This window comes from Stenella coeruleoalba, assembly GCF_951394435.1.
Source record: "Stenella coeruleoalba genome assembly, chromosome: 8".
NCBI lineage: Eukaryota > Metazoa > Chordata > Mammalia > Artiodactyla > Delphinidae > Stenella > Stenella coeruleoalba.
In genome coordinates this window covers 11,714,814-11,739,623 of record NC_137154.1, presented here as the reverse complement: position 1 = coordinate 11,739,623, position 24,810 = coordinate 11,714,814, and the positions used below count along the sequence as shown (strand labels likewise).

Sequence of the window (24,810 nt, the reverse complement as noted above, 5' to 3'; positions counted from 1 at the left end):
TGTGTGCCTTTTTAAAAAATATGTGTATAGACGGGTAAAGGAGGATAAGCCAAGTTGAATTTTTGTCTTATGGTAACCGAGGGAATTTAAAAACGAGAGGGTCTGTTATGCTGACGGGTAACTTTTAAGCAGTTAATTTTTCTTTCTACTTATTTTGGGGAATTTTGGTATTTTTATCATATTTAAAGCAAAGTAAAATATTCAAGACCCAGAAACAAACTTCTGGTCTCTCTAATGTAGGGAGATGAATAGATTCAGGGGGGTGAGAGCAATTCCATAAATTTACATTTTGGTGTGTTCTTTGATTTTATGTATTTTTTTTCTAGGTTAGGCTAACAAACTTCTGTTTTCAGAGCCCAAACCAAAAGTTGGTTTTTTTGGCATGTTGCGTGTGGGTTGGGAAAGGAATTTGTCCGGGTCGGAAGCTAGTTATACAGATGGTTCTTCATACGTTTCAAAACTTTTTTTTCTCCCTTTTATCATTAGATTTGTGGAAGTGGAAAGTTGCAGGGAGCTTTGCAGCTTAAATGGTGATATTTTTTTCCCATAGAGAGTTTGAACGGCCCAGATCGGTTTCAGCCCTGCTGTTCCTGGGTGGATCCTTCTTTTACTTTTCCAGGTGTGGTGGGTAGGAGCCTCATTCTCCTTCTAGACTTAGCCTCCCTGCTTTGCCTTATAAAAGAAAATAAATGGATCCATGGTAACTGAATTGCCATCCCCTTACTTCTAAAACTACCTTTGCTAGCAAAGATTTGTGGAGGTATTGTATGTTCAGTCTGCATATACGATAACGTTTGGTTTATGTGCTTAAAGGAGTAAGGAAATTCTAATGATGCTTGTTAGTTCACCTGAGTAAAGTGGCACATGTGAAAATATTTTCAGCTTTGTGCTCTCTGAAAGGGCCTTGGATTAAAATAAGGTTAGGCTAAGAGTAAAACACTTACACAAACTTTAGTGTTTAGGATGCAGTTGAGAAAGCACAAGGGGAATTCTTATTTTTAAACCAAACTGAAAGTTGTTTTTTGGAGGTGGGTTTTTTATTTGGTTAATTTGCCGTGAAATCAGAAGTTTTTAAGATCTGAAGGCCCATGACTGCTTTCATATCTTATATTTAATTTTAAGATTTGTTTTTGTTTTGCAAACACATTCTTGTAAAAATACTGATGCCAGATAACCATATAACCAACTCATCAGTGGCTGAAAACTGGATGTTCTCTTCCTTCTCCCTTTGAAAATGCGAATCATTTGAAAATTAAAACTGCAATAGATACTGCCTAATTGTAACAAGGTGGGCCTTAATATGTAAGCTGCTCATTAGCTTTAAACTGGTATGTATCTATAATAATCCTCTGATTTTGTACCCCCCACCCCTTAATTCTTTTCAGACTAGAGCACTTCCTTGAATTTCTTTTCCAGACATGAGTATTTCTTGAAAGCTGATTTCATTCTTGTGAGGTTGTGGCTTCAGAGGAAATGGAACTTTGTTCCTTCTTTTAATATAATTTATGCAAGGGCTACAGTAAGATTTTAATGTCTGGATCTCCTAATTATAGCAAGTGCAGTTAAAAAGAAAGAAAAAGGACAATGTGTACAGTTTGTTGGGCTGTAGTTCTTGTTTCATTTCCAGATTTTCAAATGCTCTTTCTGCCTTGACCCCAGCCTAGGGGTTTCTTGGTGGATCTTTGGAGAATTGGTCATGTTGCTACCGGAGTGTCAGTTTCCCACTCAGCCTTTAGGGGGAGGGATGAGGGAATCTGAAGAAGGAGTACAAAGGCAGTTTGAAAATAGATTCTGGATGACTGAGTGGTGGTGGTTTGGGTCCAGCTTTAAATGCTGGGCTTTGTGTAGCTGCAGTGAACATCCTAGTTAACTAGCGTCCAGGACTGTTTCACGAACTGAGGCATTGTTTTGACTGGTGTGTACTATTAGAGCCTTTTGGTTGATAAGATGGAAGATTTGTCTTTTACCTCACCTCTACTAGTTCTTCCCGGAAATATAATAAGGGGTGTGAATAAGTAAATCTTTTATTTTTTGTTTTGCTCCCCATTTTGGTTTTGGGGTAAAAAAAGACAAGTAAGTGAGAGTTGTGCAGATTTTTCTTTCCTTGTCTGACTCCTATATGCTGTTGGTTTCTTTGTTATATGACTAAGGTATGGTATGTTCCAGGTGGGGGCCTCCTTTGGGTGCTTAGAGCCCTAGTGCCTTTCTTAGGGTTCCAGTTATGGAGAGTTAGAGGGGTTAGAACATGTTCTTTCAGCTAGGATAAAAATGGGGACTATTGGAAATCTTAAAAATAAAAAAAAAGCTCCAAGTAATTGCAATTCAGCCTTGAATTGGGTTTATGAGGTAGTTGCTCTCTAGGGATGAGTGAGAGAGGATGGATGCAAATAAATTAAGCATAGATCACTATTCAATTGGAATAGCAAAATGATTAGCTCTGTAATAATTTATTGCTTTCTATTTTGGTACCTGGTGGTCCCTTGTTAATAACTGCCCACCCTCCCTCCCCCACCCCCCTCCTTGTTTTTTTACTGAATGCTAAGCATTTTGCATAAACTATTGTATTTACTTAATTTCCTACAACAACTTTTTGTTTGTTTGTTTCTTGGTTTATTTTTCGTTCCTTAAGGAATTTGAGCCTCAGAGAAGCTGAGGTTTGCTGAAAATTTCAGTGCTTGTAAGTGACCAAGGCCAGGATTAAACCCTGGTCTGACTAACTACAAAGTTAGTGGACTTAACCACTAAAACACTGCCATTCTCCACAGAGAATAGAAACAAGAGCCAGAACTAAAATGAGCCCTTGCTAGAGGCTCATCTTGCTGAAGGTCAGTGCTCATTTAGATTTCCAACCCCCTCCGTGTTAGAGTAATGTACGTAAAAAAAATCCATTTCCCATAAAGCCTGTGGGGAGGTGGGGAGCGAGATTTGTTAGAATGGCTATTATTTCAATCTTTAGAACAGGAGTCTTTCCATATGCACACCATTGCCCTCCTCGAATTTCTTAAACTTACTAGAAATGTCTCAAACTTCATTTGATTGTCAGTGAAATTTCTTCTTCCAGAGAATTTTCTGGCATGTGGTTTGGAATGATATTGCCAACTTGCAGGGAGAGGTTTGTAGCAGGTAGTTCAAATAATGTTTATCACACTGTATTAAAATTGTCTATTTATTTATTTTTTGAATTTTATTTATTTTTTATACAGCAGGTTCTTAGTAGTTATCTATTTTAATACATATTAGTGTATATATTGTCAATCTCAATCTCCCAGTTCATCCCTCCCCCCTCCCCCCACTTTCCTCCTTTGGCGTCCATACATTTGTTCTCTACATCTGTGTCTCTATTAAATTATCTTTTATTTTTGTCTTTCCCTCTGTACTGACCTGTTTGAGTGTAGGTACTGTTTTACCTCTGTATCCTCTTAGCACCTATCTTAGTGTCTGGGATATATTGAGGTGCTTAGTAAGCTTTGGTTAAATAGGCACTATGGGAATCAGTGAGGGACTTTTGTGGGGAAGGCTGAAAGGAAGTTGAAATAGGAAGCAATTCAACAAAGATTAATAAAATTGCAATGTAATTTTGAAACTTTAGTCTGTAGTTTCAACCTTTTACACATCTCCCACCTTCCTTTTTTTTGTTTTTGCGGTACGCGGGCCTCTCACTGTTGTGGCCTCTCCCGTTGCGGTGCACAGGCTCCGGACACGCAGGCTCAGTGGCCATGGCTCACGGGCCCAGCCGCTCCGCGGCATGTGGGATCTTCCCGGATCGGGGCACGAACCCGTGTCCCCTGCATCGGCAGGTGGACTCTCAACCACTGTGCCACCAGGGAAGCCCCACCTTCCATTTTTAAATAAAGTTTCTGGAAATAATTGAAGATTTAAAATTTTAATTTCTCTTTAATCCTGTTTTCTTTCTGGGCAGACGGTACAAATAATAGTGTAAAAAGTAAGGGTCCGGGACTTCCCTGGTGGCGCAGTCGTTAAGAATCCGCCTGCCTGTGCAGGGGACATGGGTTCGAGCCCTCGTCCGGGAAGATCCCACACGCCACGGAGCAACTAAGCCCGTGTGCCACAACTACTGAGCCTGTGCTCTAGAGCCCGCAGATCACGACTACTGAGCCTGTGTGTCACAACTACTGAAGCCCATGCGCTTAGAGCCTGTGCTCCACAACAAGAGAAGCCACCACAGTGAGAAGCCCAAGCACCCCAACAGAGTAGCCCCTGCTCACCGCAACTAGAGAAAGCCCGTGTGCAGCAACGAAGACCTAACGCAGCCAAAAATAAATCAATAAATAAATTTAAAAAAAAAGAAAAAAGTAAGGGTCCTAGTCAGTTCATTTCATACTATAGGCAGCTGTTAACTTCAACCACTGAAACCTTAAATGCAGCCATTTTCTTGGGGAGAGGAACTCATTACCCAGAACATATTAGGGCAGCAGCAGGGAACTATTGCTTTCAGCCATGTTGGAAGTGAATGGTTTTTATACTTGTTAATAAAAACAAAAAGCTTGGGAACATAGTGTTTTTTTTTTTTTTTTCCTCGGTACGCGGGCCTCTCACTGTTGTGGCCTCTCCCGTTGCAGAGCACAGGCTCTGGACGCGCAGGCCCAGCGGCCACGGCTCACGGGCCCAGCCGCTCCACGGCATGTGGGATCTTCCCGGACTGGGACACAAACCCATGTCCCCTGCATCGGCAGGCGGACTCTCAACCACTGCGCCACCAGGGAAGCCCGGGAACGTAGTTTTGAACATTAGTGCTTCAAAGAAAGTATGTTTGGATATCATTGTACTTTTTTCACTGCTTTCACTGTGAAACTTCAGGAGATTTTGTTCACAAAGTGGGAAGTTCATGAGTTTAAGAACCCAAATTAATTTTCATGGGAAATTTGGAATAATAGTAACAAGAAATTTGCCTAAAGGAACAAGCCATAGGTTATCAGTATGTGATTTCATGTTCTCTTCCCTTGCAAAAGGGGTTAAATGCTTTGAGAAGCTGAAATAGGGATTGCTCTGCCTAAATGCAGCTGCCTCCAAGGTTTGCAATAGAGGGCATTGATACAGCCTGGCAGGGAGATTGTGAAGGCGGGGAAGAAAAACTGTTCAAGTGGGATATAAGGGTATGGATTGATTTGTAGTTAGTTATATTGTATAATGTATTTTTAGAAGTAATTTTTTCCCACTAAGTCTACTTGGAATTGCGTGTTATTGATTATTAAATATTGAGTATTGAGAACGGGGCCCACATTTACTATTCTGGTTCAGGGACAGTGTTCCCCATTTTTAAGGCCATTTCCTCTCCAGTGAGTTCTTAAGCCTTTCTGGAGTGGTGTGGGCAATTTATTTTATTTTTTTAAAATTTATTTATTTATTTTTGGCTGCGCCGGGTCTTCGTTGCTGTGCGCAGCCTTTCTCTAGTTGAGGCGAGCGGGGTCTACTCTTTATTGCAGTGCGTGGGCTTCTCATTGCGGTGGCTTCTCTTGTTACGGAGCATGGGCTCTGGGCGCGCAGGCTTCAGTAGTTGTGGCACGTGGGCTCAGTAGTTGTGACGCATGGGCTTAGTTGCTGCGTGACATGTGGAATCTTCCCGGACGAGGGCTCGAACCCGTGTCCTCTGCACTGGCAGGCGGATTCTTAACCACTGCACCACCAGGGAAGTCCCGGGGTGGGCAATTTAAATCAAGCATGTAGTGGGAACATTCTAAGGATCCAGACTTTTCTTAAAGCCTTCTCTGATGGCTAACAGATAATTTGGGCATCACTTTCACAAAACTTGTGCCATTGTGTGATGATAAAAGAAACTTTAACTTTTTATTTTGAAAACATTTCAAGCTTACAGAAAAGTTGGAAGAGTAGCACAATAACTCCTATATACCTTTCATTCACCTTGACACCAATTGTTAAAATTTTGCCACAAATGCTTAATTATTCTGTATTTTTTGATCAATATGCTGACTAAACAGGGAATTTCCAATCTCAGTGTTCCATAAATGTAGAGAGGCAAGGCAGCTTTGCATGGTTAAGAGCATGGATGCCAGAGCCAGACTGCATGGGTTCAAATCTTCTACCACTTAACTAGCCAAGTAACCTTGGGAAAATTGTTTAATTGCTCTATGCCTTGATCTCCTTGTTTGTAAAATAAGGACAATAATATTAACCATCTCACAGGATTGTTGTGATGATGAAGTGACTTAATACGTGCAAAATTCATAGGATGTTGCCCAGCTCATGGGAACACCTTGTGTTTGCTATTAGAATGGATACTTTAAGTGAACTCAAACAAACATCATTTGTCTGTTGGACTAAGTTCCCTCTAAGGTGTCTTAAAACCTGAGACTCTATGGTGGCTATAGATGCTTATATTACAGAATAAATGGGCATCCTGGATGGATAGGCTAACTTTTTTTCTTTAATGGGGAAAAAAGTGCCTTTAGCAATAGGCAGGTTTGGGGAGTTACATGGGCAGGGTTGTCCAAAATATGGGTGCTAGGGGAATGGATAACCCTTAATAAAGTAAAGTAAGGTATGAGTGAGGGAGGAGAAGCTGGTGGCAAAGCTTGAATCTCTTGCAGTAATTTCTTAGGAGTCTTGGATACTTTAGGGGAAAAAACAGCAATACAAGTTTCTCCCACCTTTTTGTGTCTACAAGAGACAGAACTCTAGCACCCAAGGATAAACTTCCTTTAATCTTGGCAGAGAGTGGGTTGAAAAAGCTCTCTTTGGGTTTATTATTCTTGACTTTGAACCAGATTCTTTTCCTTGCCGTCTCACTTGTCCAACCAGGATTTTTTAGGATAACGTTAGTTTTGAACGTACAGGAAACAGTTACATAGCAATGAAGGCAGTTTTTTTTTACTATGTCTTTCTTGAAATAAACCTCCCTTTTTTATGTTCAGGAAACATCATTTTCTATTTTCAACCTTTATTTAAACTGAGACTTGTAGGAATTTTGAGTTCATCAGTGCTTCCTATGAGAAGTGTGCCTCTAAGAAAAAAGTCTGCTCTTCTGTGTGGAAGAGCTCAACTGTGGCCTGTGGGAAATACATATGTGTTAGATGCAGCCTTGCCTGCAAACTTCTGGTTTCTTCCAGCCTAAGATTTTCCTTCTTTTTTTCCTTCCCTCATACTAAATAACCCATGAAGCTAGTGTTCTGAATAGTATTTAAACTTAATTTCTATTGACACTCCGTAGCTTCCTGTCATAACTCCTTCACCCAGCTCTCCATATTTTTTTTAAACCCCCATTTCCCTCTACTGATTCTCCTACATTTTCTTCTTTTCATTTGCTTTCCTCTTTTTATTTGGTGTCTCCCTTTGTCTTTTTGCCTCCCGTCTTTTTTCCCCTTAGATTGGTGGTCTTCATGGGCATCACTTTGCCTCACTGACACATAATGTGGAAGAAATTTCTTTTTTTTTCTTAATTTATTTATTCATTCATTTATTTTTGGCTGCGTTGGGTCTTTGTTGCTGAGCGCAGGCTTTCTCTAGTTGTGGCGAGCGGGGGCTCCTCTTCGTTGCGGTGCACGGGCTTCTCATTGCGGTGGCTTCTGTTGTTGCAGAGCACGGGCTCTAGGCCTGCGGGCTTCAGTAGTTGTGGCACATGGGCTCAGTAGTTGTGGCATATGGGCTCAGTAGTTGTGGCGAGTGGGCTCTAGAGCGCAGGCTCAGTAGTTGTGGCGCATGGGCTTAGTTGCTCCACGGCATTTGGGATCTTCCCGGACGAGGGCTCAAACCCGTGTCTCCTGCATTGGCAGGTGGATTCTTAACCACTGTGCCACCAGGGAAGTCCTGGAAGAAATTTCTAGTTCTTAAAATAGAATAAATTGTACTCATGTGGTGAAGGTACAAGTATTAGGATACTGCTTTTGGTTTATTTCAATTAGGTCTAGATTAGGATTAAATGTTATGATTCAAGAAGATTGATTTCTTCTAGTAATTAAGATTTTATTTTTTCGATTTTCAGATCTCATCCACATTTACTCATTAATTACTCATTTTGGTTCAGTTGACAGTAGAGCAAAAGATACTTAGTTTTCCCAAAGTACATTGTCAATTTTGTGTGTGCTTCCCATGTTCTGTATTGGAATGTGGTCTCATATTGAGAGGTCTCTTTGTGGAGTGAAAAGGTTTTTGTTTTAGGGAGCTTACATTTGAAAAACCAAAATATATTCTGGTGGTTGAGGTTATAAGGCATTGTGGTAGAAATTAAGTCAACTTCTCGGTACTTTTGTCAAGGCACCTACAGTTCCCATTTCATTGCAAGTGGAGTAAATATCATTGAAATAAAGTAGCTGGTGTATATTCAGTACACTTTTAAAAATAGAGTGGTCTATTTTAAAGGAGAAATTGGTGCCAATCTGATTTCTTTCCATTGTTTCTTTGTTGGAATGGGGGAAGTACTGTAACCTCTCTGTTCTTCTCTTCTCTGTTGACTACTTTGTAAACCAGGGCAGAATTGGCCATTTGAATGTCTACCCCGCTGAAGGTCAGCCAAATCTGCAGGTAAGGCTACTGGAGACCCCAATTGATGGGCCTAAGGTCACAGTTAGAAAAAATGTGTAGAAAGAAAAATGAAATAATACTGATTTATTTTTCTAAACTTTAACTTTTTGTTTTCATTAAAAAAGTAAAACATCTTCATTCATTCATTCAAAAGAAATTTGAGAGCCTGCTATGCACCAAATAGACCTCACAGAGCTTACATTCTAGTTGGAAGAGATAGATATTAAGTAAGCAAGTAAATATATAGTAAGTCAGAGTGTGATAACACTATTGAGAAAAAAATAAAGCAGAATATGTAGGGTGGTAAATAAGAAGTGCAGGGGTGGAAGTGAGGTTGTTTAATACAGAGTGGTCAGGGAGGGCCTCACTTACAAGGTATGTTTGAAAGAGACTTAAGAAATTAGAGATTGAAGTCCTAAAGATATGGGTACAGAGTGCAGAGGCCCTGAGGCTGGTTTGTTACCAGCAAGCAAGAGAGATGGGGGCAGTATATGTGTTCAGAGAGGTCCAGTGGGTGTGTGTTGGAGATAAGGGGGGACACAGTGTAGGACCTCCTCCTGCACTATACGGTACCAAGAAAAGTCTCCTCGCTTCAGACCCCAGAGACAACAGCTGTTAACGATTTTTTGTGTAGGCTTTGTAAGGAGTTGAAGGAACACCTGGCCCAGCCTCCATCTTCGTCCCATTGTAGAAGTTGCATGTGAGTATAGTCAGCACATAATTTGCAAAGTAGCAGAATTTGCATAGGTTGATGACCCTTGTCTTGGAGAATGATAAAAGTAAGGCAACTACTTAGAATAAGCTTGTATGTGTTTGCGATGGGAGATCAAAATTTTCTTCCCTAGAGAAATCTATTTCTCTACCTTCTTATCTACAGGTTCAAATTTCTGTGAATAGTAGAAGTGACAGCCTTCTTTTTGAGTACATTGAGTTTCCTTTTGAGTACATTTGTTGATTTGGTTTATGACCAAATATTATGCCTACCCCGCTTATCTGCTGCTTTTCGTTTTGCTCATTAGACCAAAAAGCTCCTGCTTCCCCGCAGCCCTAATCATTGGAATTAAATGGCTTCAGGTACCATTTTATAGGTCACCGTATCCACATTTCTGTCTGGCACATCAGGGGACGTGATCAGTCCTGATAACTAACCGTATGTCTCTTTTCCCTTTCTATACGTGTGTTTAAGCAGTAATGGTTGTTAAAGCGTGTTGCTGAACCACTTGGCCTGGTTGGCTTTGGTGGGATTGAAGAAGAAGCACCAACTGTTTAGTGATTGATGTTCTGTGGCAACCCCATAATGGAAAGTAAAAGGATATTTGATTACCAGAGTAGCTGTGTCTTGAATCACCCATTCTTACTTTCCCTCTCAAGATTTCTGGTTTAGCTAGCCTGTCCTTCAGTGAAAGAATTTCTCTGTCTCTCTCTGTTAGGAGTTTAGCCCTAGAACTTGACCTGGTTACCCTCTATTCTTCTTTTTAATTATAACTATCTAGTTGTCATTCTGTTACATAATATCATCCTTGGGCCATGACCTCAATCAGGAAACATTTTTCCCCCTTCCATCCGCTTCCTCTTTGGTCAGGTAACTGTATATCATCTTGCAGGAAGTACTCTAGGCAATCAGGTTCCCCCAAATTTTGAAGTCGCTTTAAATAACTGCTTGATGTATATTACTTCAGCATTTATAGATGTTTGTAGTTGTCTTGAAAGTATGTCTTGCCATGCCATTCTTCTTTCCTAAGTCTTCAGTGACATGCTTCTTTGTGGAAATATTTCTCTTTATGCCTCTTCTAAAAACATCTTGCTACTCACTTGCCCTTACTCAAACCAGAAGTTAGTGACTTGGATAAGTGTCAGAGGTAACACTTGAATCCAGAGTTTCTGGTTACTTCTATTGTCAACTGGGCTAAAATTATCTAGGGTCTTGAATGCTAGATTTAGGACTTCGGACTTCTTTGGGGATGGAATGTGGAAGAGTCTTTGAAAATGTGGCACAGCTCTTTGTTCCTTGGAGGAAAGTTAAACTGAGTCATTTAAAAAACAACTGGGTTTACAAATTGGTACATTGTCTTCACAACAGTTGCAGGTTACATGGTGGCACATTTTAGATTATTAATAACTCGTATTACTCTTAAATATGTACATATGTGACAACATGCATGCAGTATGAAATTATTATATTGGCAACTAGATGAACATTGAATCCTAGAATTGTGTATGGTTTCATTTTTATAAAAATATTTAATAAGATTTGGTTGGATTTTCATATTATTAAATAAAAATTCTAGCTCTGTATGTTAAATTAAAAAAAAAAATTGGGGTTGTCCAATCTGCAGTGTAAATAGGGATGTCCACCACTGTAGCAACTCAGGATTCCAAAGTGAGACAGTTCTTCCTTTTAGGTTCTGAGTCTAGAATATAGCATTTAGGATTGTGTCATTCTGGCCATTTATATATTTAAATCCATGCTTTCAAATCCAGACTGAACAATGAGCTGTCTGCTGAATAGTAAAGCAGGTCCAGATAATTTATTTTATAACTAATGCTTTTTTGGGAGAGGAATGTGGTGGTCAGAAGGTTGTCAGGGATAGGCCACTACGGTGGTTCCCAGTAGCTGACTCTCAGAATCACTTTGAGGGCTTTTTGCAAACATGAATTCTGAGGCATTCCCTCCAGAAATTGAGGTATGAGGGTTGGGGAGGTAGATTTGGGAGATTGTATTTTTAAAAAAGCTTCCCAGGTGATTCTGATCACTTAGGCTTGAGGACCACAAGATCTGAACATTTGAGTTAAGCTACATATCTATATGATTTCTCAGATGGGTGGTTATTTACTTAGTATAAGAAGTAGAGAAGAATAGTTCATGGTAGTAGACACGGTAAGAAGGTGGCTAATTTGAAGTTTTCTACCTCTGTATCCCGTATTATTTTGGAATTACAGATGCCACTGCCTGATTTGGGGATTCTGCCAGCACTTAGTATGGAATTGAGGACTTGCCTCTTAGGGGGAAGGGAAACTTTTAGACCATATCTCCATTTCCCCTCTCCATTTTGAAATTGTGGAACAAATTCAGGAGAGGATGTTAACATTGAAACTCAGCTGGACAATTTGTTTAAAACTCGACAGGAAGGGCCAATGTTACTTCCTGTCTGAAAAGGAAGTGCTGGCTTCCTTCCCTTCCTCCTTGGCTAATGCTGGTCAACTTAGAATATGGGTGGGGGAGGGGCTGATCACATTACTACTTCAGCTGGCTGTTCGTTCCATGGGAAATAGGGCTATCATCAATGTTCAGTAGCACAAGCATTTGCTCCCTTCTTTCCTTGCTTGTAACATGGTGATGGGTGCTCTGTGGGCTCCTGTCTACTTGCCCTTATGTGATAGCCCTGTGCTAGGTTTGGCTGTTGCAGTCCAGGAAGGCTTCCAATCTCCCAGACATTATTTTACATTCAACCTTATACCTCCCCTGTATTCCCTGACATTTGAAAATAGATCAAGGAGTTGTAGGGAAGAAACTGCAATCCATTTGACACTGAGGGGTAGGTTGTGGAAAGGAGAACATAATTGGGCAGAGGGGAGTGGATGACAAAAGTTTCTTATTTTAAATTGAGCCAAGAAAGCATTCCTTCTAAGTGGGGCCAGTTGGCACTCTTCCTGCTATTTTAGTTCTGGCTTCTCCTTCCTACTGGCCAATTGTATTACGTGTTTGATGTGAGTTTGAACTGTGGTCTCTGGGGTTGGGGGGAGGGAGAGTGGTGGAAACAGCTGGCGCCTTCATCAAGCTATCTCAATTATGCTGCTTTTCAGGGTGCTTAGGGGGAGGGTGGTAGAGGAATTGGATGTGTGTTAGCAGAGTCCTAGCAACTCTCAGTAGTGGGATTGGATTCTTGGGCACTCTTAATGCTATGTGGGATGCTGGCTACTTGGAATGCAGCAAAACCTTTTCCCAATCACATTCTTTTCTCTGCCTCCCCTCCAGTTCTTTCAGCTTTGGGCCTGACTTGGAGAGAAAGGGGGTACGTGGGAAGTTATATAGCAAAACAAATTCATACTTTTCCAACCATTGAGTATTCAGCTTAAGTCTTGGGCCCTTCCATTGACTTTCTCCTTACCCATTTGTTATTCCTTTGGTTGGGTTTTCTAAATGTCTGCAAACAGCCAGAGATACAAGTAGACCAGGACTTTTGAAGAAGTTGTGCTGAATTGCGATCAGTTGGCTATACTGGTCTCCTTCCCTCCTTCCCATCGTGGGTTTCTGTATTTCTGAGTCAGCGTGCAGTTTGTCTCACCTACTCAGTTTGAGGCAGAGAACCTGCGGAGCATCCTTTTGGAGTAGCAGTAGCAGCATTGATACGGATGTGTCCAGTTCTGTCTGGGGTGTGTCTTTTATAACCCTCTTTTTTTTTTTTTTTTTAAGTATCTCAGAAAACTCTTCTACTCTACTATTTTTATCTGCTTTTTATATAACCATCTCACACAGTAGTACTTAATTGACTGATTTATTTGGCCTGGGCTATGAATAAGGGAGAATTGGATAAGAATACCAACAATTGTAACTAATTTTTAAAATTATTCTTGAGTGAAAAAGGGAGTTAGTCCGATTTAGTGCTAGGTAAGCGATCTCTAACTTTTTTGTGTGTGTACTTCAGTGATAGAGTTTGCAGTGGCTAGGACCTGCTGTTAAGTTCTGTTCTAAAATGTAGTGTTGCTCAATATTCTTTTTTCTATCCCGTTCTAGAATGGCTGACTATTGTGTATATACCTGCCCCACTTCCTTTCATCTGGTTATATCATAGCCAGATATGGACTAATTCCTTCTAATTGTGCTGTTTTAGACTTATCTCCTTTTGCATCAGCATGTACTATCTGAATCAGGCTTCTGCATGGAGTACTTCTAGCAGATCCAAGAAGAAGGGGAAAGGAGTGTAGGAGAAAGGGAGGAGAAAAGATGAGAAATGATAGTGTATTACTAGTTAGTTGCCTGGAATGTCCCTCTGGTTTGAGAACTCTGTGCTGAGCCTTATACTACGCTTTATGCAAGAATTGAGCCCTGGGGGCAAAGGGTGTTGTTTTGGATTTCAAGAGTCTTTGGCTAAATAGAGCTTGACTTCTATCTGCATCTTTGCTTCTGAAGTTTAGAGCTGACGTCCAGTGGGCTTGTTTAAGATAGCAGAAAAATGTATCATTTATCCCATTCTTGGTGTCAGCTGCGGACCCTTACTAGGAAGGGAGGCTTTCTTTTCTGATGAGGTTCCAAGTCTACAGCCCCTGATCCACTCCAGGGGGAGTAGTGAGCGGGAAAAGCTGTTTGTTGTGTTGACTTTTTTTTGCTGCAAGAACTACTGTGCAATTCCTAGTGGGCCTCCTTTCATTCCCTAGGGAAGTAGATAACTTTGCTCCTAGCATCTGCTGATACCTATTCTGCCTCTTCGTAGGGTGGAGTCTGCTGCCTTTGTTTGTTCTGTTTGGGGCCTCTTAAAAAATCAGCTTTATGCTTGTGGGGAAAAGAGTTTGAAAGACTTTGAAAACAGTAGAAATGGGTGATAGAGAAGTTGACAGAGGATGTGTCCTGAAGTAGTTTTTCCAGGTGGGAATATTCCATTGACTGAATTCAGGTTGGTTATCAGATTGCCACGATGAAGCTTTCTATGAGATGTATCGCACGTAGCTGAGCTGAGTATAACACCAGTTTTAAGATCCGCGGCCCCCAAAGTGAAGAAACTAGCTAAGCGGGAATGTTGAAAATCCCCTCAGCCCCTCTGAACCCTTAGATCTTCACACAGTATCTTTCTGATGATTCTTAAAGGCCTGAGCTTTGTCCTGTGTAGTGTTGGCTTGGGTCGGGGAGGAGGGTTGTTTTCCCTGAACATGATAAGGAATTGAGCAGGGCAAAGTGGGAGCTCTGGCTGGTGATTGGTAGACAGGATGCCCTGGAATGCAGTTGGCTTGAAGCCCAGAATCCAGCACTTTGTATTTGTTTGTTTCTGGGAGACTGTGGTCTGGTGCTACTGTGACAGGAAGTGAGAAAGCTGGGAGTGGGGGAATGGAGAGGGGCGATGTCTTTGTGGTTCTCCTGTGAAATCTCTTTGTCCCTGGAGAGCAGCCCTGCTACAGGGCTCTACTGAGAAGAGAGCAGCCTTTGTGTGTCTAATGGGTCTCAGAGCATCTAGCTACTCCGAGGGATTAGGGAGTGTGAATTCTGACTGTGGCCTCTTGCGTTTTAGCACTTGAGTTATATAAATGGCTTCGATCTCGTAGTATTGGGGCTCTCACTGACTTTTATGTGTGCTACTATTATTTACAGATCTCTAGGATTTAATTAAGAAAGGAATTTTAGAAGGAGATAGATGTTTATTTGTATTATGTTTATTCACTGTGTATATTGCAGATACCTTGTTGAGTCTGAAAGGAATAGAGAGAACCAGGCAATGCCGGGCCCCTACATTTTAGGTCTCATCCTTCCAGTTGACATCTTACTACATACAGAGCTGGAGAAACCTACCCATTTTTTATTTTAGTATTGAGAGGTACTGGCAATTCTCTGTTTGCGCTTAACTAGGGAATGGTTGGTAGTTTCCTAGGATTTTTTTTTTCTCCTCTGTCTAGACTGAAATAGCACCTGTAACATTCTCTGTCCCCGCCCGCCGCCCCCCACCCCCTCCCGCTGCCTTTTCCTCTTGTTTTGTGTTTTCCCTGCCCTCCATTCCAGCTGTGAAACAGGCATCTCTTCTCACTTTGTGGATTGGGTGGCTGAGTCCTCAGCTTCTTGCCAGGCTGGCTAGTCCCTGAGCACACGCACAAGCCGGCCTTTGATTACCCAGGAGGACAGCTGCCCTAGAGGCAGATTGCTAACATACCGCTAGAACAATCCCTCCCCTCTGTTCTGATGCTGGCTAGCACAGTCTTCCCTGCTTCTAGTTCCTTCTGTTTCCCACCCCACCTCTGATCTGATCTTTGCTTTTGGTTTAGTGAGATGTCACGTTAAAAATGAGAGTAGGGATGTTTGTGATTAGATTTCTTTCTTGAGCTGTGATTAGAGAATGTGGCACGTAGTCAGATTTCTATAGCGGGCCAGTCAGTGGAAAAGTAGGTGATTGTGTACCAAGTAATACCATTACTTTTGCTCCTCTCACCTTTTCTCCTGAGTTCTTTTTCCTTTTAAAATGGGAAATCTAAGGTATTTCTCAATTCTGGCTGTTCTTCTCCAGAATTGAGTGAGGTCTTGCTCTTTAGAATGAAGGCAATACGCAAAGGTCTAGGTGCTTCCACCTCATCCTTTCTCACTCCCCTCCCCCCTCCCCCCCAAAATTTACTTTTGGTCACCTTCTCTATTTGAGTTAGAATGACTTTTAACCACAGGAAGCGTAGAAAGTTCATACTCATTTCACTCTATCAAGGAGAAGGAACATGGACTTGGAGTAGAAGAGATGCGTTTCTACCACTTACTAGTTATATGATGACCTTGAGCGGGATAGTGAATACTTTTTTTTTTTTTTTGTGAATACTTTTTTAAAAATTAATTAAATTTAATTTATTTATTTTTGGCTGCATTGGGTCTTTGTTGCTGCACACGGGCTTTCTCTAGTTGCGGCACGCGGGCTTCTCATTGCAGTGGCTTCTCTTGTTGCAGAGCACTGGCTCTACGAACAGGGGCTTCATTAGTTGTGGCACGCGGGCTCAGCAGTTGTGGCTTGTGGGCTCTAGAGCGCAGGCTCAGTAGTTGTGGCGCGCAGGCTTAGTTGCTCCGCGGCATGTGGGATCTTCCCGGACCAGGGCTTGAACCTGTGTCCCCTGCATTGGCAGGTGGATTCTTAACCACTGTGCCACCAGGGAAGCCAGTACTTCTGATGCACAGTTTACTCATCTATAAAAGGGGCCAACATTACCTCAGAGGTTGTTGGGAAGAGTATCTGTGAAAATTTATAGGGGGAGGTCAGTAATTAATGACTCACAACTTCTCTCCCCCTGTAAGGTCAGATTTTCTTCTTTTAGATAGGGAGAAACATTTCCTTCAGCTATCTGCCCTGAGCTGAAATAGGACCTTCATATTTCCTATGATTTCTTCATAGACTCACACCTTCTCTCTCTTGCTTGTCTCAAAAGGGAGGCATACTCTAAACCTAATGGAAGGGGTGTCTTGTTGCTCTCTTCAGGGCTCAGGGCTTTCTTAGGAAGCTGGACTGTAACTATGATTCAGTTACATGCTTTCAGCTTTTCCAAGTCATCTTCAAATGATGGGCAGAGAGATGGTGGGAATGCCAGGGATAGAAAGTTAGGAGGTTTGGTGAGAAGCTGCCACTTTAAAAAAGGACTGTGAGCTCAGACAGTTGGGTGGCCTCTAGTAAACCTTAAGGTTAAGCTTTTTTTCCATGAATTTTTTCCTTCTAGCCTAGGGTAGGGAAGAGTGTAAGGTGTCCTAGTTAATTTTAGGATTTCTCTTTTATGACAGGAGTTAAACACTACTGTTCCATTTTGACTAGACTTTTTCTAATTTCCCATTGTATACCTGACCTCCTCTCTTTTCCCCTTCTTTTGTAGAATGGAGAAAGGCATTTGGCCTCTCCCCTTCCTCCAGTCTGACACCTCCCTCTGTTTTTTGCCCCTCCTTCTTATCTTTGTTTCCTTATTGGCCTCTCCCTAAAGCTCTGCTTTCTCCTTATAAGGCTGCGTGAGGTGCCTTTGGCAGGGTTGCAACAGGGATACAGGTAAGTAACTTGATGTGTCTCAGAGGCTCAGGATTGAGAGAAAATTCAGTGTTATCTGTCCCAGTGGAAGGCCTTGGAGAGGCACGTGGGTGGTGGGGGAGGAGAAGGAGGTGGCCTGGCCTGAGAGATCAGAAGGGCTTGTTAGACCAGTCCTGTGTGTGTGTCATACACTCTCCAGAGAGAAGCAGGTTTTGTTTCTTTCCATACCCTTTCAGTCCTGGGCCCCCTCAGGAGCTGAGAGCCACACCCTTCCTTTGCTTCAAAGCCAGTCTAGCATTTAGACATTTTAGTATCTTATGGTTTGGGGGGTTCCCAGAATACTTGGGAGGGGAAAAGAGAGCAAGAAGAATGTTCCATCTGGTTTCTGAATTTAGGGTCAAGACGGTGGAGGTGATTTTTTTTTTTTTCCTTTTAAAGTCACAGTAAAAACTTTAAATCCTGACAGGTAACTAGAATGTTTACGGTGTCCTAGTGACCTATAGAGATTGCTAGCTCAGCCGCCTTGTAACAAGTATTTCTTTAAAAAAAAAAATCCTTTCATATATTTATTTTCCCTTTTTTCTCTGAAACTCCAATGAGATAGAATGATCACTCCTTCCTAAGAGGAGGGTGATTTGCCGGAGACTCCCTTAATTCATCAGATTTGTGTTGGACACAGTGAGACCTAGTCCTTCCTTGTAAAACTGAGACTCCTTCAGTCAGCCTTTTGAGTGCTCTTAAGTGGAGAAGCTGAGCCTATCATAAAGCAGATCCCCAGGGAAGCACAGAAACTGCTAAACACCTAAGACAATGCCATTTCTGGAATGTCAAGTTTTGTAATTCTGAGAAGTGCCCAGTTGACATGAGACTGTGAAGTGAGCAGAGTCCTTTCTCCATCTTATTGCAAGTCACGTTCAGAGACTTGGGGTTAGCGTGGGAGTGAGTTTTTCCAGCAGGGAGAAATATGAGAGTTGTTCTGACTGAGCTTTGAATTGTTCTAAGCTTTGGATGGTGGAACTTCAAGTGGTGGGTGGAGTACTAAGACTTTGGACTTTGGTATAAGCACTCTGTGATAAGAAGCCATAGAAAAACTATTGACAAAACACATTCCTTTTGATTTAAAAATAAGGTGCCAATTTTCTCTGTTTGTGGTTGAACAGCATTAATTGCTTTGAACTTGCGGCAAATGCCAGTTAACGCAAATGAATGCCTTTTCGGTGTTTGGAAGACCTACCTTTTTTGGTTTGAATGTTATGTAATACAGTTCTGTAGTGTTACAGGTGCTATATTTTATTGATTGGTATTCTTTAATAGAAGGCTCAGTGTGCTTTTTAAAAAAGCAGTTTGAAATCCCTAGGGTGATGTAGAAGAGGAATTTTGCTTATCATTGCATTTAGAGGGAAGGGATAACTTTCTGATAATCAAAAAAACTTTCTGATAATCAAAGGGATAATCAAAATTGGTTTTGATTTCATAATGAAGAAATAGGAAGAAGTGAAGAGGGCTGCGTTTGGACCTGGCTCTACAGAAGATAACACTTCTTTCCTAAGAACCCAAAGACTATTTTTCGGGGTTTAGAGTTCTCCATCTGAAGACACGTAACTTTTCTGCTTTCCGCAGAGGCCTCTATGCCTGATCCTGCTCATCTCTTTGGATATACTTCTCTGAAGTGCATGGAGGCGGCAGACACGTTCAGAGTTACCCAGCCTGTAGTTTTACATATATTAGCCCATTAAAGCTAAACTCTGAAAAGTAATAAAAAGTAAAACTTACAGGGGTTATTTATAACTTCTCCAAGGTCTCACAATTTGTTTTCGGCAGAGCCAGGACTTGAACTCCGGGTCTTTTGACCCCTGGCCTGGAGTTTAGTTTTTTTTTTTTTTTTCCCTTTAAGAGTGTGAAGGATTCCTGTAGTTTACAGAGCTACAGTAAGTGGGAGAGGGGAACATGTGGAGACGTGTGGTTTATTCAAAAGCCCTAACAACACGACCAAAACTCTAGTCTCTTGTGTTAACTGTTTGTAATAGTATCGTATTGGTAGCAGTAGCTTTCTGTGCGTCAAGACATTTTCTAAGTACTTTCCATGGATTGTCTCGTTTAATCATCACAACCACCCTGTGTATTTTATTTTTCCCATTTTACAGAAAAGAAACCTGAGGATTAGAGAGATTTGCCCAAAGTCATATAGCTAAGAAGCAATGGAGCTGGGATTTGAACGCAGTCAGTGTGATTCCAAAGTTTATGTTCTTAACCTCTAAAAATTAAAATTTCAAATTATATTTCTATGGCCAATTTACAGTAGAACAAGTCATTGTGGGGACTGTGCTATTGGCAAGTGACTTTCTTCTTTTCCTCTTTTACCTGGTTGGCATTGTCAGACTGTTTGGTCTTTCTGGGTATTTGATTTAATTCAACTTCTTCTGGTTCAGAATTCTTACAGAAGAGATTGAATGTTTACTGTTGTCATTGCTTGAATGTGGGAGCCTTGTTGTAGACTCGTAGGTCTATAGGACCTATGGCTTGTTAAGAGTAAAACCAGGGCTTCCCTGGTGGCGCAGTGGTTAAGAGTCCTCCTGCCAATGCAGGGGACACAGGTTCGATCCCTGGTCCGGGAAGATCCCACATGCCGTGGAGCAACTAAGCCCATGTGCCACAGCTACTGAGCCTGCGCTCTAGAGCCTGTGAGCCACAGCTACCGAGCCCTCGTGCCACAACTACTGAAGCCCACACGCCGCAGCTACTGAAGCCCATGCTCTGCAACAGGAGAAGCCCCCGCAACGAGAAGCCCGTGCACCGCAGCGAAGAGTAGCCCCTGCTCACCGCAACTAGAGAAAGCCTGCACATAGCAACGAAGACCCAAATGCAGCCAAAAATAAAAAAATAAATAAAATAAATTTATTTTTTTAAAAAAAAGAGTAAAACCAGTTACTCTGAGAAAATCTACTGTTGGGGAATTGCAAGGTTCACTTGTTCACTTTGCTCCTCTCCCTCACCCTGGCAATTCCTTGATGATCTTTTTTTATTTTTTGGCTGTGCAGCTTGGCTTGCAGGATCTTGGTTCCCTGACCAGGGATTGAACCCGGGATCACGACAGTGAAAGCCCCAAGTCCTAACCACTGGACCACCAGGAAATTCCCGATGAACTTTTTTTAAGTGAGGACAAGTGTAATCCATAGTAAGTGGCCAGCCTGTAAAGACGTTGGCCTGTAGTCTCAAGGCTTCCCTGATTCTAACTGCCAACATCAGTTAATGGTTTGCAGATTCTGGTCTATAGTATAATTTTCTTATGATGTGTATGTTTGGCATGGAGAAGACTCTCAAGTCTCTGAGTTGTGAGGTGGGGTACTATATATCTTGCCTAACTGCTTCGTTCTCTTCCCCCACATATGCTTTCTTTTTCCTCCCATTTACTTCTTTTCTCCCACTTATTTCTTATTTGTAGACATTATGGATAACCCTTTAACCTAAAGATAAATGGAAATTTTTTCTTTTCCCTTTTTCCTGTGATGTTTGGGTAGAAAGCTCTTAAGAGTTGTAAGAGAGAGGTGCTGGACTGTCCATTTTATATTGGACTTAAGTTCAAAATTTGCTATTAACTGAGACCTTGGGTAATTTCTACACCTATAGCCTGTTTTCTCATTTGCAGTAAAACTTCCTTAGAGTTGCTGTAAGGATTGCCAGGATAGTAAATGTAAAACATTCAGTAATTGCTAGTTCTTTTCACCTTCCCTTTCTCCTTAGTAATAAACTGCTAAGGCCTCACACAGGGAATCGAGAGCTCATTGTAGCAGATGTGTAATTCTGTGATAACTGCCAGGCACTTAGGAGAAGCACCCTGTGTCCCAGAAACACTGGTCTAGGTGGGACCTCCTAGTAAATAGTGTTGGAGTAGGGAAACCAGCCTCATCCTCTCCTTAGAACCCAGTTATGCACTTGATCCAGTTAATTTCGTCTACTAGTTCACAAAATAGTTTTGGGCTGGGGCATTACTATTAAGTAATGTAATTGGAAGATAGAAACTAACTCTTGAAACAACTTAATACCTCACATTTGTATAGCATTAAATTCTCAGCCGATCCTCACAGCAACTCTGAGTTAGACGGGGCTGGTGGTATTGGCATCTTACAGATGAGAACGTGGCAGTGACTTACTGCCATTGTTGGCTAGTGGCAGAGCCAGGACTTGGACCTGTCTTCTGAGTCCAGTTCTGTCCTACAAAGCTCTGCTTCTGCCCTCTTTCAGGCAGAAAATTTCCCCCATGCTGTTAGGCCTAGGAATCTGATCTTCTTTTTCTTAACTTTTCTGCCTTCTTCTCCAAATTAGAGCCAGGTGGTCAGCTTTTAAAGCCACGAAGATGGGAGAAGCTGATGTTTTTCCAGATATTGCTTCCCGACCTAGAGCCCTGGGTAGAGGCCCTACTGCCCTTCCTAACTCCCTGTATTGTATTAGCTAAAGTTGTGGGGGCAGAAAGTGGCAATTTTATGGAAGGGTGACAGTTTCTCTGTGCAACAGGGAGTGTTGGCACTGTATGCCTGAAGTAGTGGTAGTTTGGTCTTTTATTAGCAAAGAAGATTACAGGGCAGAGACTGCCAGAGTGCTAACTACAGTTCAGACAGACCCTGTTGAAACCCAGAACTGGAAGAATCTCCCCAGCTCTGGGTCCTCTTGGTGTGGAAGGTTCATAGGTCATTGTACATAGCAGATGAGGGCAAGTGCAAATGAAGTAACAGAGATGAAAAGGGAGCAACATTCAAAAAAAATAAGGCTACTTATTAAAGACCTTTGAGTGGCCTGTTGGAGTGCAGGGTGGGAATTGAGAAAGTGACAATGGGCTTTGGACCTAAAGGAAGAACAGGAGTTGATAAGTGACTGCGGGAGCCCAGAGCCTGGGTAGGAGGACTTTGGAAAAAAGACTGCCACATTCTTGGATTTAGATCCACTGGAAGGAGATCTAGATCCACTGGAAGGAGTCTTGGTGATGGAGAATTAATTAAGGAGTTTATTGGGTACCTATTTATCAGTTCCTCTGGGTACTCTTGCTTGCTGAATACTACATATACTCTAAAGCGAGCAGGCCCAAGCGATTGTGCTTGGTGTAGGGCTCTGGGGAGCGTGGGAAAGGGAACTGAAGCTAAAGGCTTAGCCTAGGCTAGTCCCCACATGTCTTCCCCACGACGACTATTGCATTGGTTTCTCAATATCTTTGTGGGCATGCTGGGACTGGGCTCTGAGGTTTCTGCCTTAGGGGTGGGAAGGAGGGGGAAGGGCATTCCAACAGCCATTTTTTTTTTCCTTCCCAATTTGGTTGCTGGGAACAGGGGGTAAGTGAATATATATCCATATTATGACCTGCTCCTGGTTCTCTACAGAAATACATGTAGAGGAACTCTGACATGACAGTAGAATCCAGGTTTTAATGAAAACTACGACCAAGGTCCAAGTATTTGAAAACAGAGCAAAGTCCAAAGGGCATTTGTCACATTAAGCAATTCCAAGTCGTATTTTAAATTACTCCCTTCCATTCCCAGATTGTTTTTTCCCCAACACGTGCCCTTGCTGCTCTTTTTTTTTTAATGTATTAGGTATATTTTATTTTCCTCTCATTCCTATTTTTCCTCCAAATATTTCTACAGCTCTCTTCTTCCTGCTTCCTCCTTGCTGTGGTGGCTGGGATGCTTCTCCCATGATATTTTGAATCTAGACTGGGCTGTTCTCTGTTAAACCAATCAGTTACGACCTTCTCTAAACAGGTGTGTATGTAAATATGTTTATTAAGAATAAAAAAAATTTTTAAGTGCCTTTTTTCTGGAGGGGTTGAGGAGAGGGTGGGGAATAGGGGAGAGGGTTTATTCTAAAACCTGCCTTTCAACGTGGTATATCTTGGGCTGACCAGAAAGTCTCTTATAGCCAACTTATAAGAGAGAAACCCTACTAAATCCAACAGTATGACTACAATGCCCCTCCACTTACTAGCCAGCTTGCAGATTATGTAATAGGGTATGGGGAACTCTTCGCTTCTGAATATCATTTATTGTGGAAGTGGTACACATAAACCCTCTAGATACTTGGATATTTACCCTTAGTTGGAATATGTAAAGAGGTAAAAATGTAGCCTGTTTAGAGCTTTCTGCAGGATAACAGAGATGTAGGAAGTTCCAGCTATTAATTGAAGGTTAGAATACGAACTACTTCAAGGGGTAACTTTATAATTTAATATAATGCTCCTTTTCCTACTCCACAAAGAGATGTGAAGGTCACTGAAAATGTTGCCTTTTTACACATAGACTTTTTTATTCTGTTGCTTTCTTGCCTCTGTTAGCCAAGGCACACATTCTGCCCTCAATATTGTAGTATAGTGTTGTTGTTTTTTTTTTTTTTGCGGTACGCGGGCCTCTCACTGTTGTGGCCTCTCCCGTTGCGGAGCAACAGGCTCCGGACGCGCAGGCTAAGCGGCCATGGCTCACGGGCCCAGCCGCTCCGCGGCATGTGGGATCTTCCCGGACTGGGGCACGAACCCGTGTCCCCTGCATCGGCAGGCGGACTCTCAACCACTGCGCCACCAGGGAAGCCCTGTAGTATAGTTTTTAGAAGTAGAAAATCCCTTTATAAATGTATCCAATTTGAGGGCTTTAGTTTTATTTCCTGCCTTTGATGGTGGGATTTTTTTTTACTGCATCCATTTCTTACCGGCGTTTTAATTTAGCATATTCATTTAGTATATTTTGCCACCACTCCAGCAATTTCAGTGTTCAGATTTGGGAGAGGTTAAGTAAGATCTGTACTGCCCCTGTATCTCAGAGGTGGCTCGCCCCAGCAGGAGAGCGTGTGCTTGTCTATACTGTGGAGTTACATCTTTCATTGAGTTGATGCCAGCAAATTTTTCCAGGGGAGAATAACCTAATTTTAAACTCATGTCATGACTACAGCCCCTAGGCACATTCTCCCTTGGATCTAGTTGCACTTTTCCTTTCAATAGGTATTTCTTGTGGGGTGTTGAAGAGGGTAATGGCCAAAGGATCCTGCTTGAACAGACACTGGTGGTGGGTCCAGGCTTGGTGGTGGCTCTCTTTCTGTGCTGCAGTAAAACCACGAGAGGGCATCTTTGGCTCTGGGATTAATAATTCATCTGTCTTCTCTGACCTGTGACCTTTTCTTTCTCTCCTCTCTCTTACCTTTTCCCGGTAGTGTGAAGTGAGGGAGGCCTTCTCCCTCCTTCCTCCTCCCCCTGTGATCCACCTTCCCTTTTTACCCTGCCCTGCGGCGGCTCTGCCCCTTACCTTCATGGACGACTCAGAGGTGGAGTCGACCGCCAGCATCTTGGCCTCTGTGAAGGAACAAGAGGCCCAGTTTGAGAAGCTGACCCGGGCGCTGGAGGAGGAACGGCGCCACGTCTCGGCGCAACTGGAACGCGTCCGGGTCTCACCACAAGATGCCAACCCGCTCATGGCCAACGGCACCCTCACCCGCCGGCATCAGGTAACCCCTCTCTCCATCAGACCTGCAGGTAGGACTTTGGCATGGTCATAGAGAGACTATGATCCTTCTTGGGAAACTACTCTCCTCGTGGTTATGGGCTGTCCAGTGCCCATGCCTCATGATAACCTTTACAGGCGTGATAAATGCTGATTAAGAG

The 24,810-nt window shown here is 42.2% G+C and overlaps 1 protein-coding gene across 10 annotated transcripts in view; it reads left to right on the top strand.

Annotated features, from left to right (window-relative positions):
* CTNND1 (catenin delta 1) overlaps positions 1-24,810 on the top strand; it is a 52,827-nt gene that overhangs the window by 5,891 nt on the left and 22,126 nt on the right. For 5 of the 10 annotated variants that reach the window (XM_079928681.1, XM_079928685.1, XM_079928684.1 and 2 more), the window contains exons 2-3: positions 22,811-22,927; positions 24,363-24,653. The exons of 2 other annotated variants lie outside the window; for them this stretch is intronic. In XM_079928681.1, the coding sequence (XP_079784807.1) occupies positions 24,459-24,653 (195 nt within the window). In that variant the 5' untranslated portion in view covers positions 22,811-22,927; positions 24,363-24,458. Of the gene's footprint in view, positions 1-5; positions 620-8,442; positions 8,497-22,810; positions 22,928-24,362; positions 24,654-24,810 lie in introns of those variants that run through there. 3 more of the 10 variants (XM_079928680.1, XM_079928682.1, XM_079928683.1) reach the window with 3 other exon arrangements.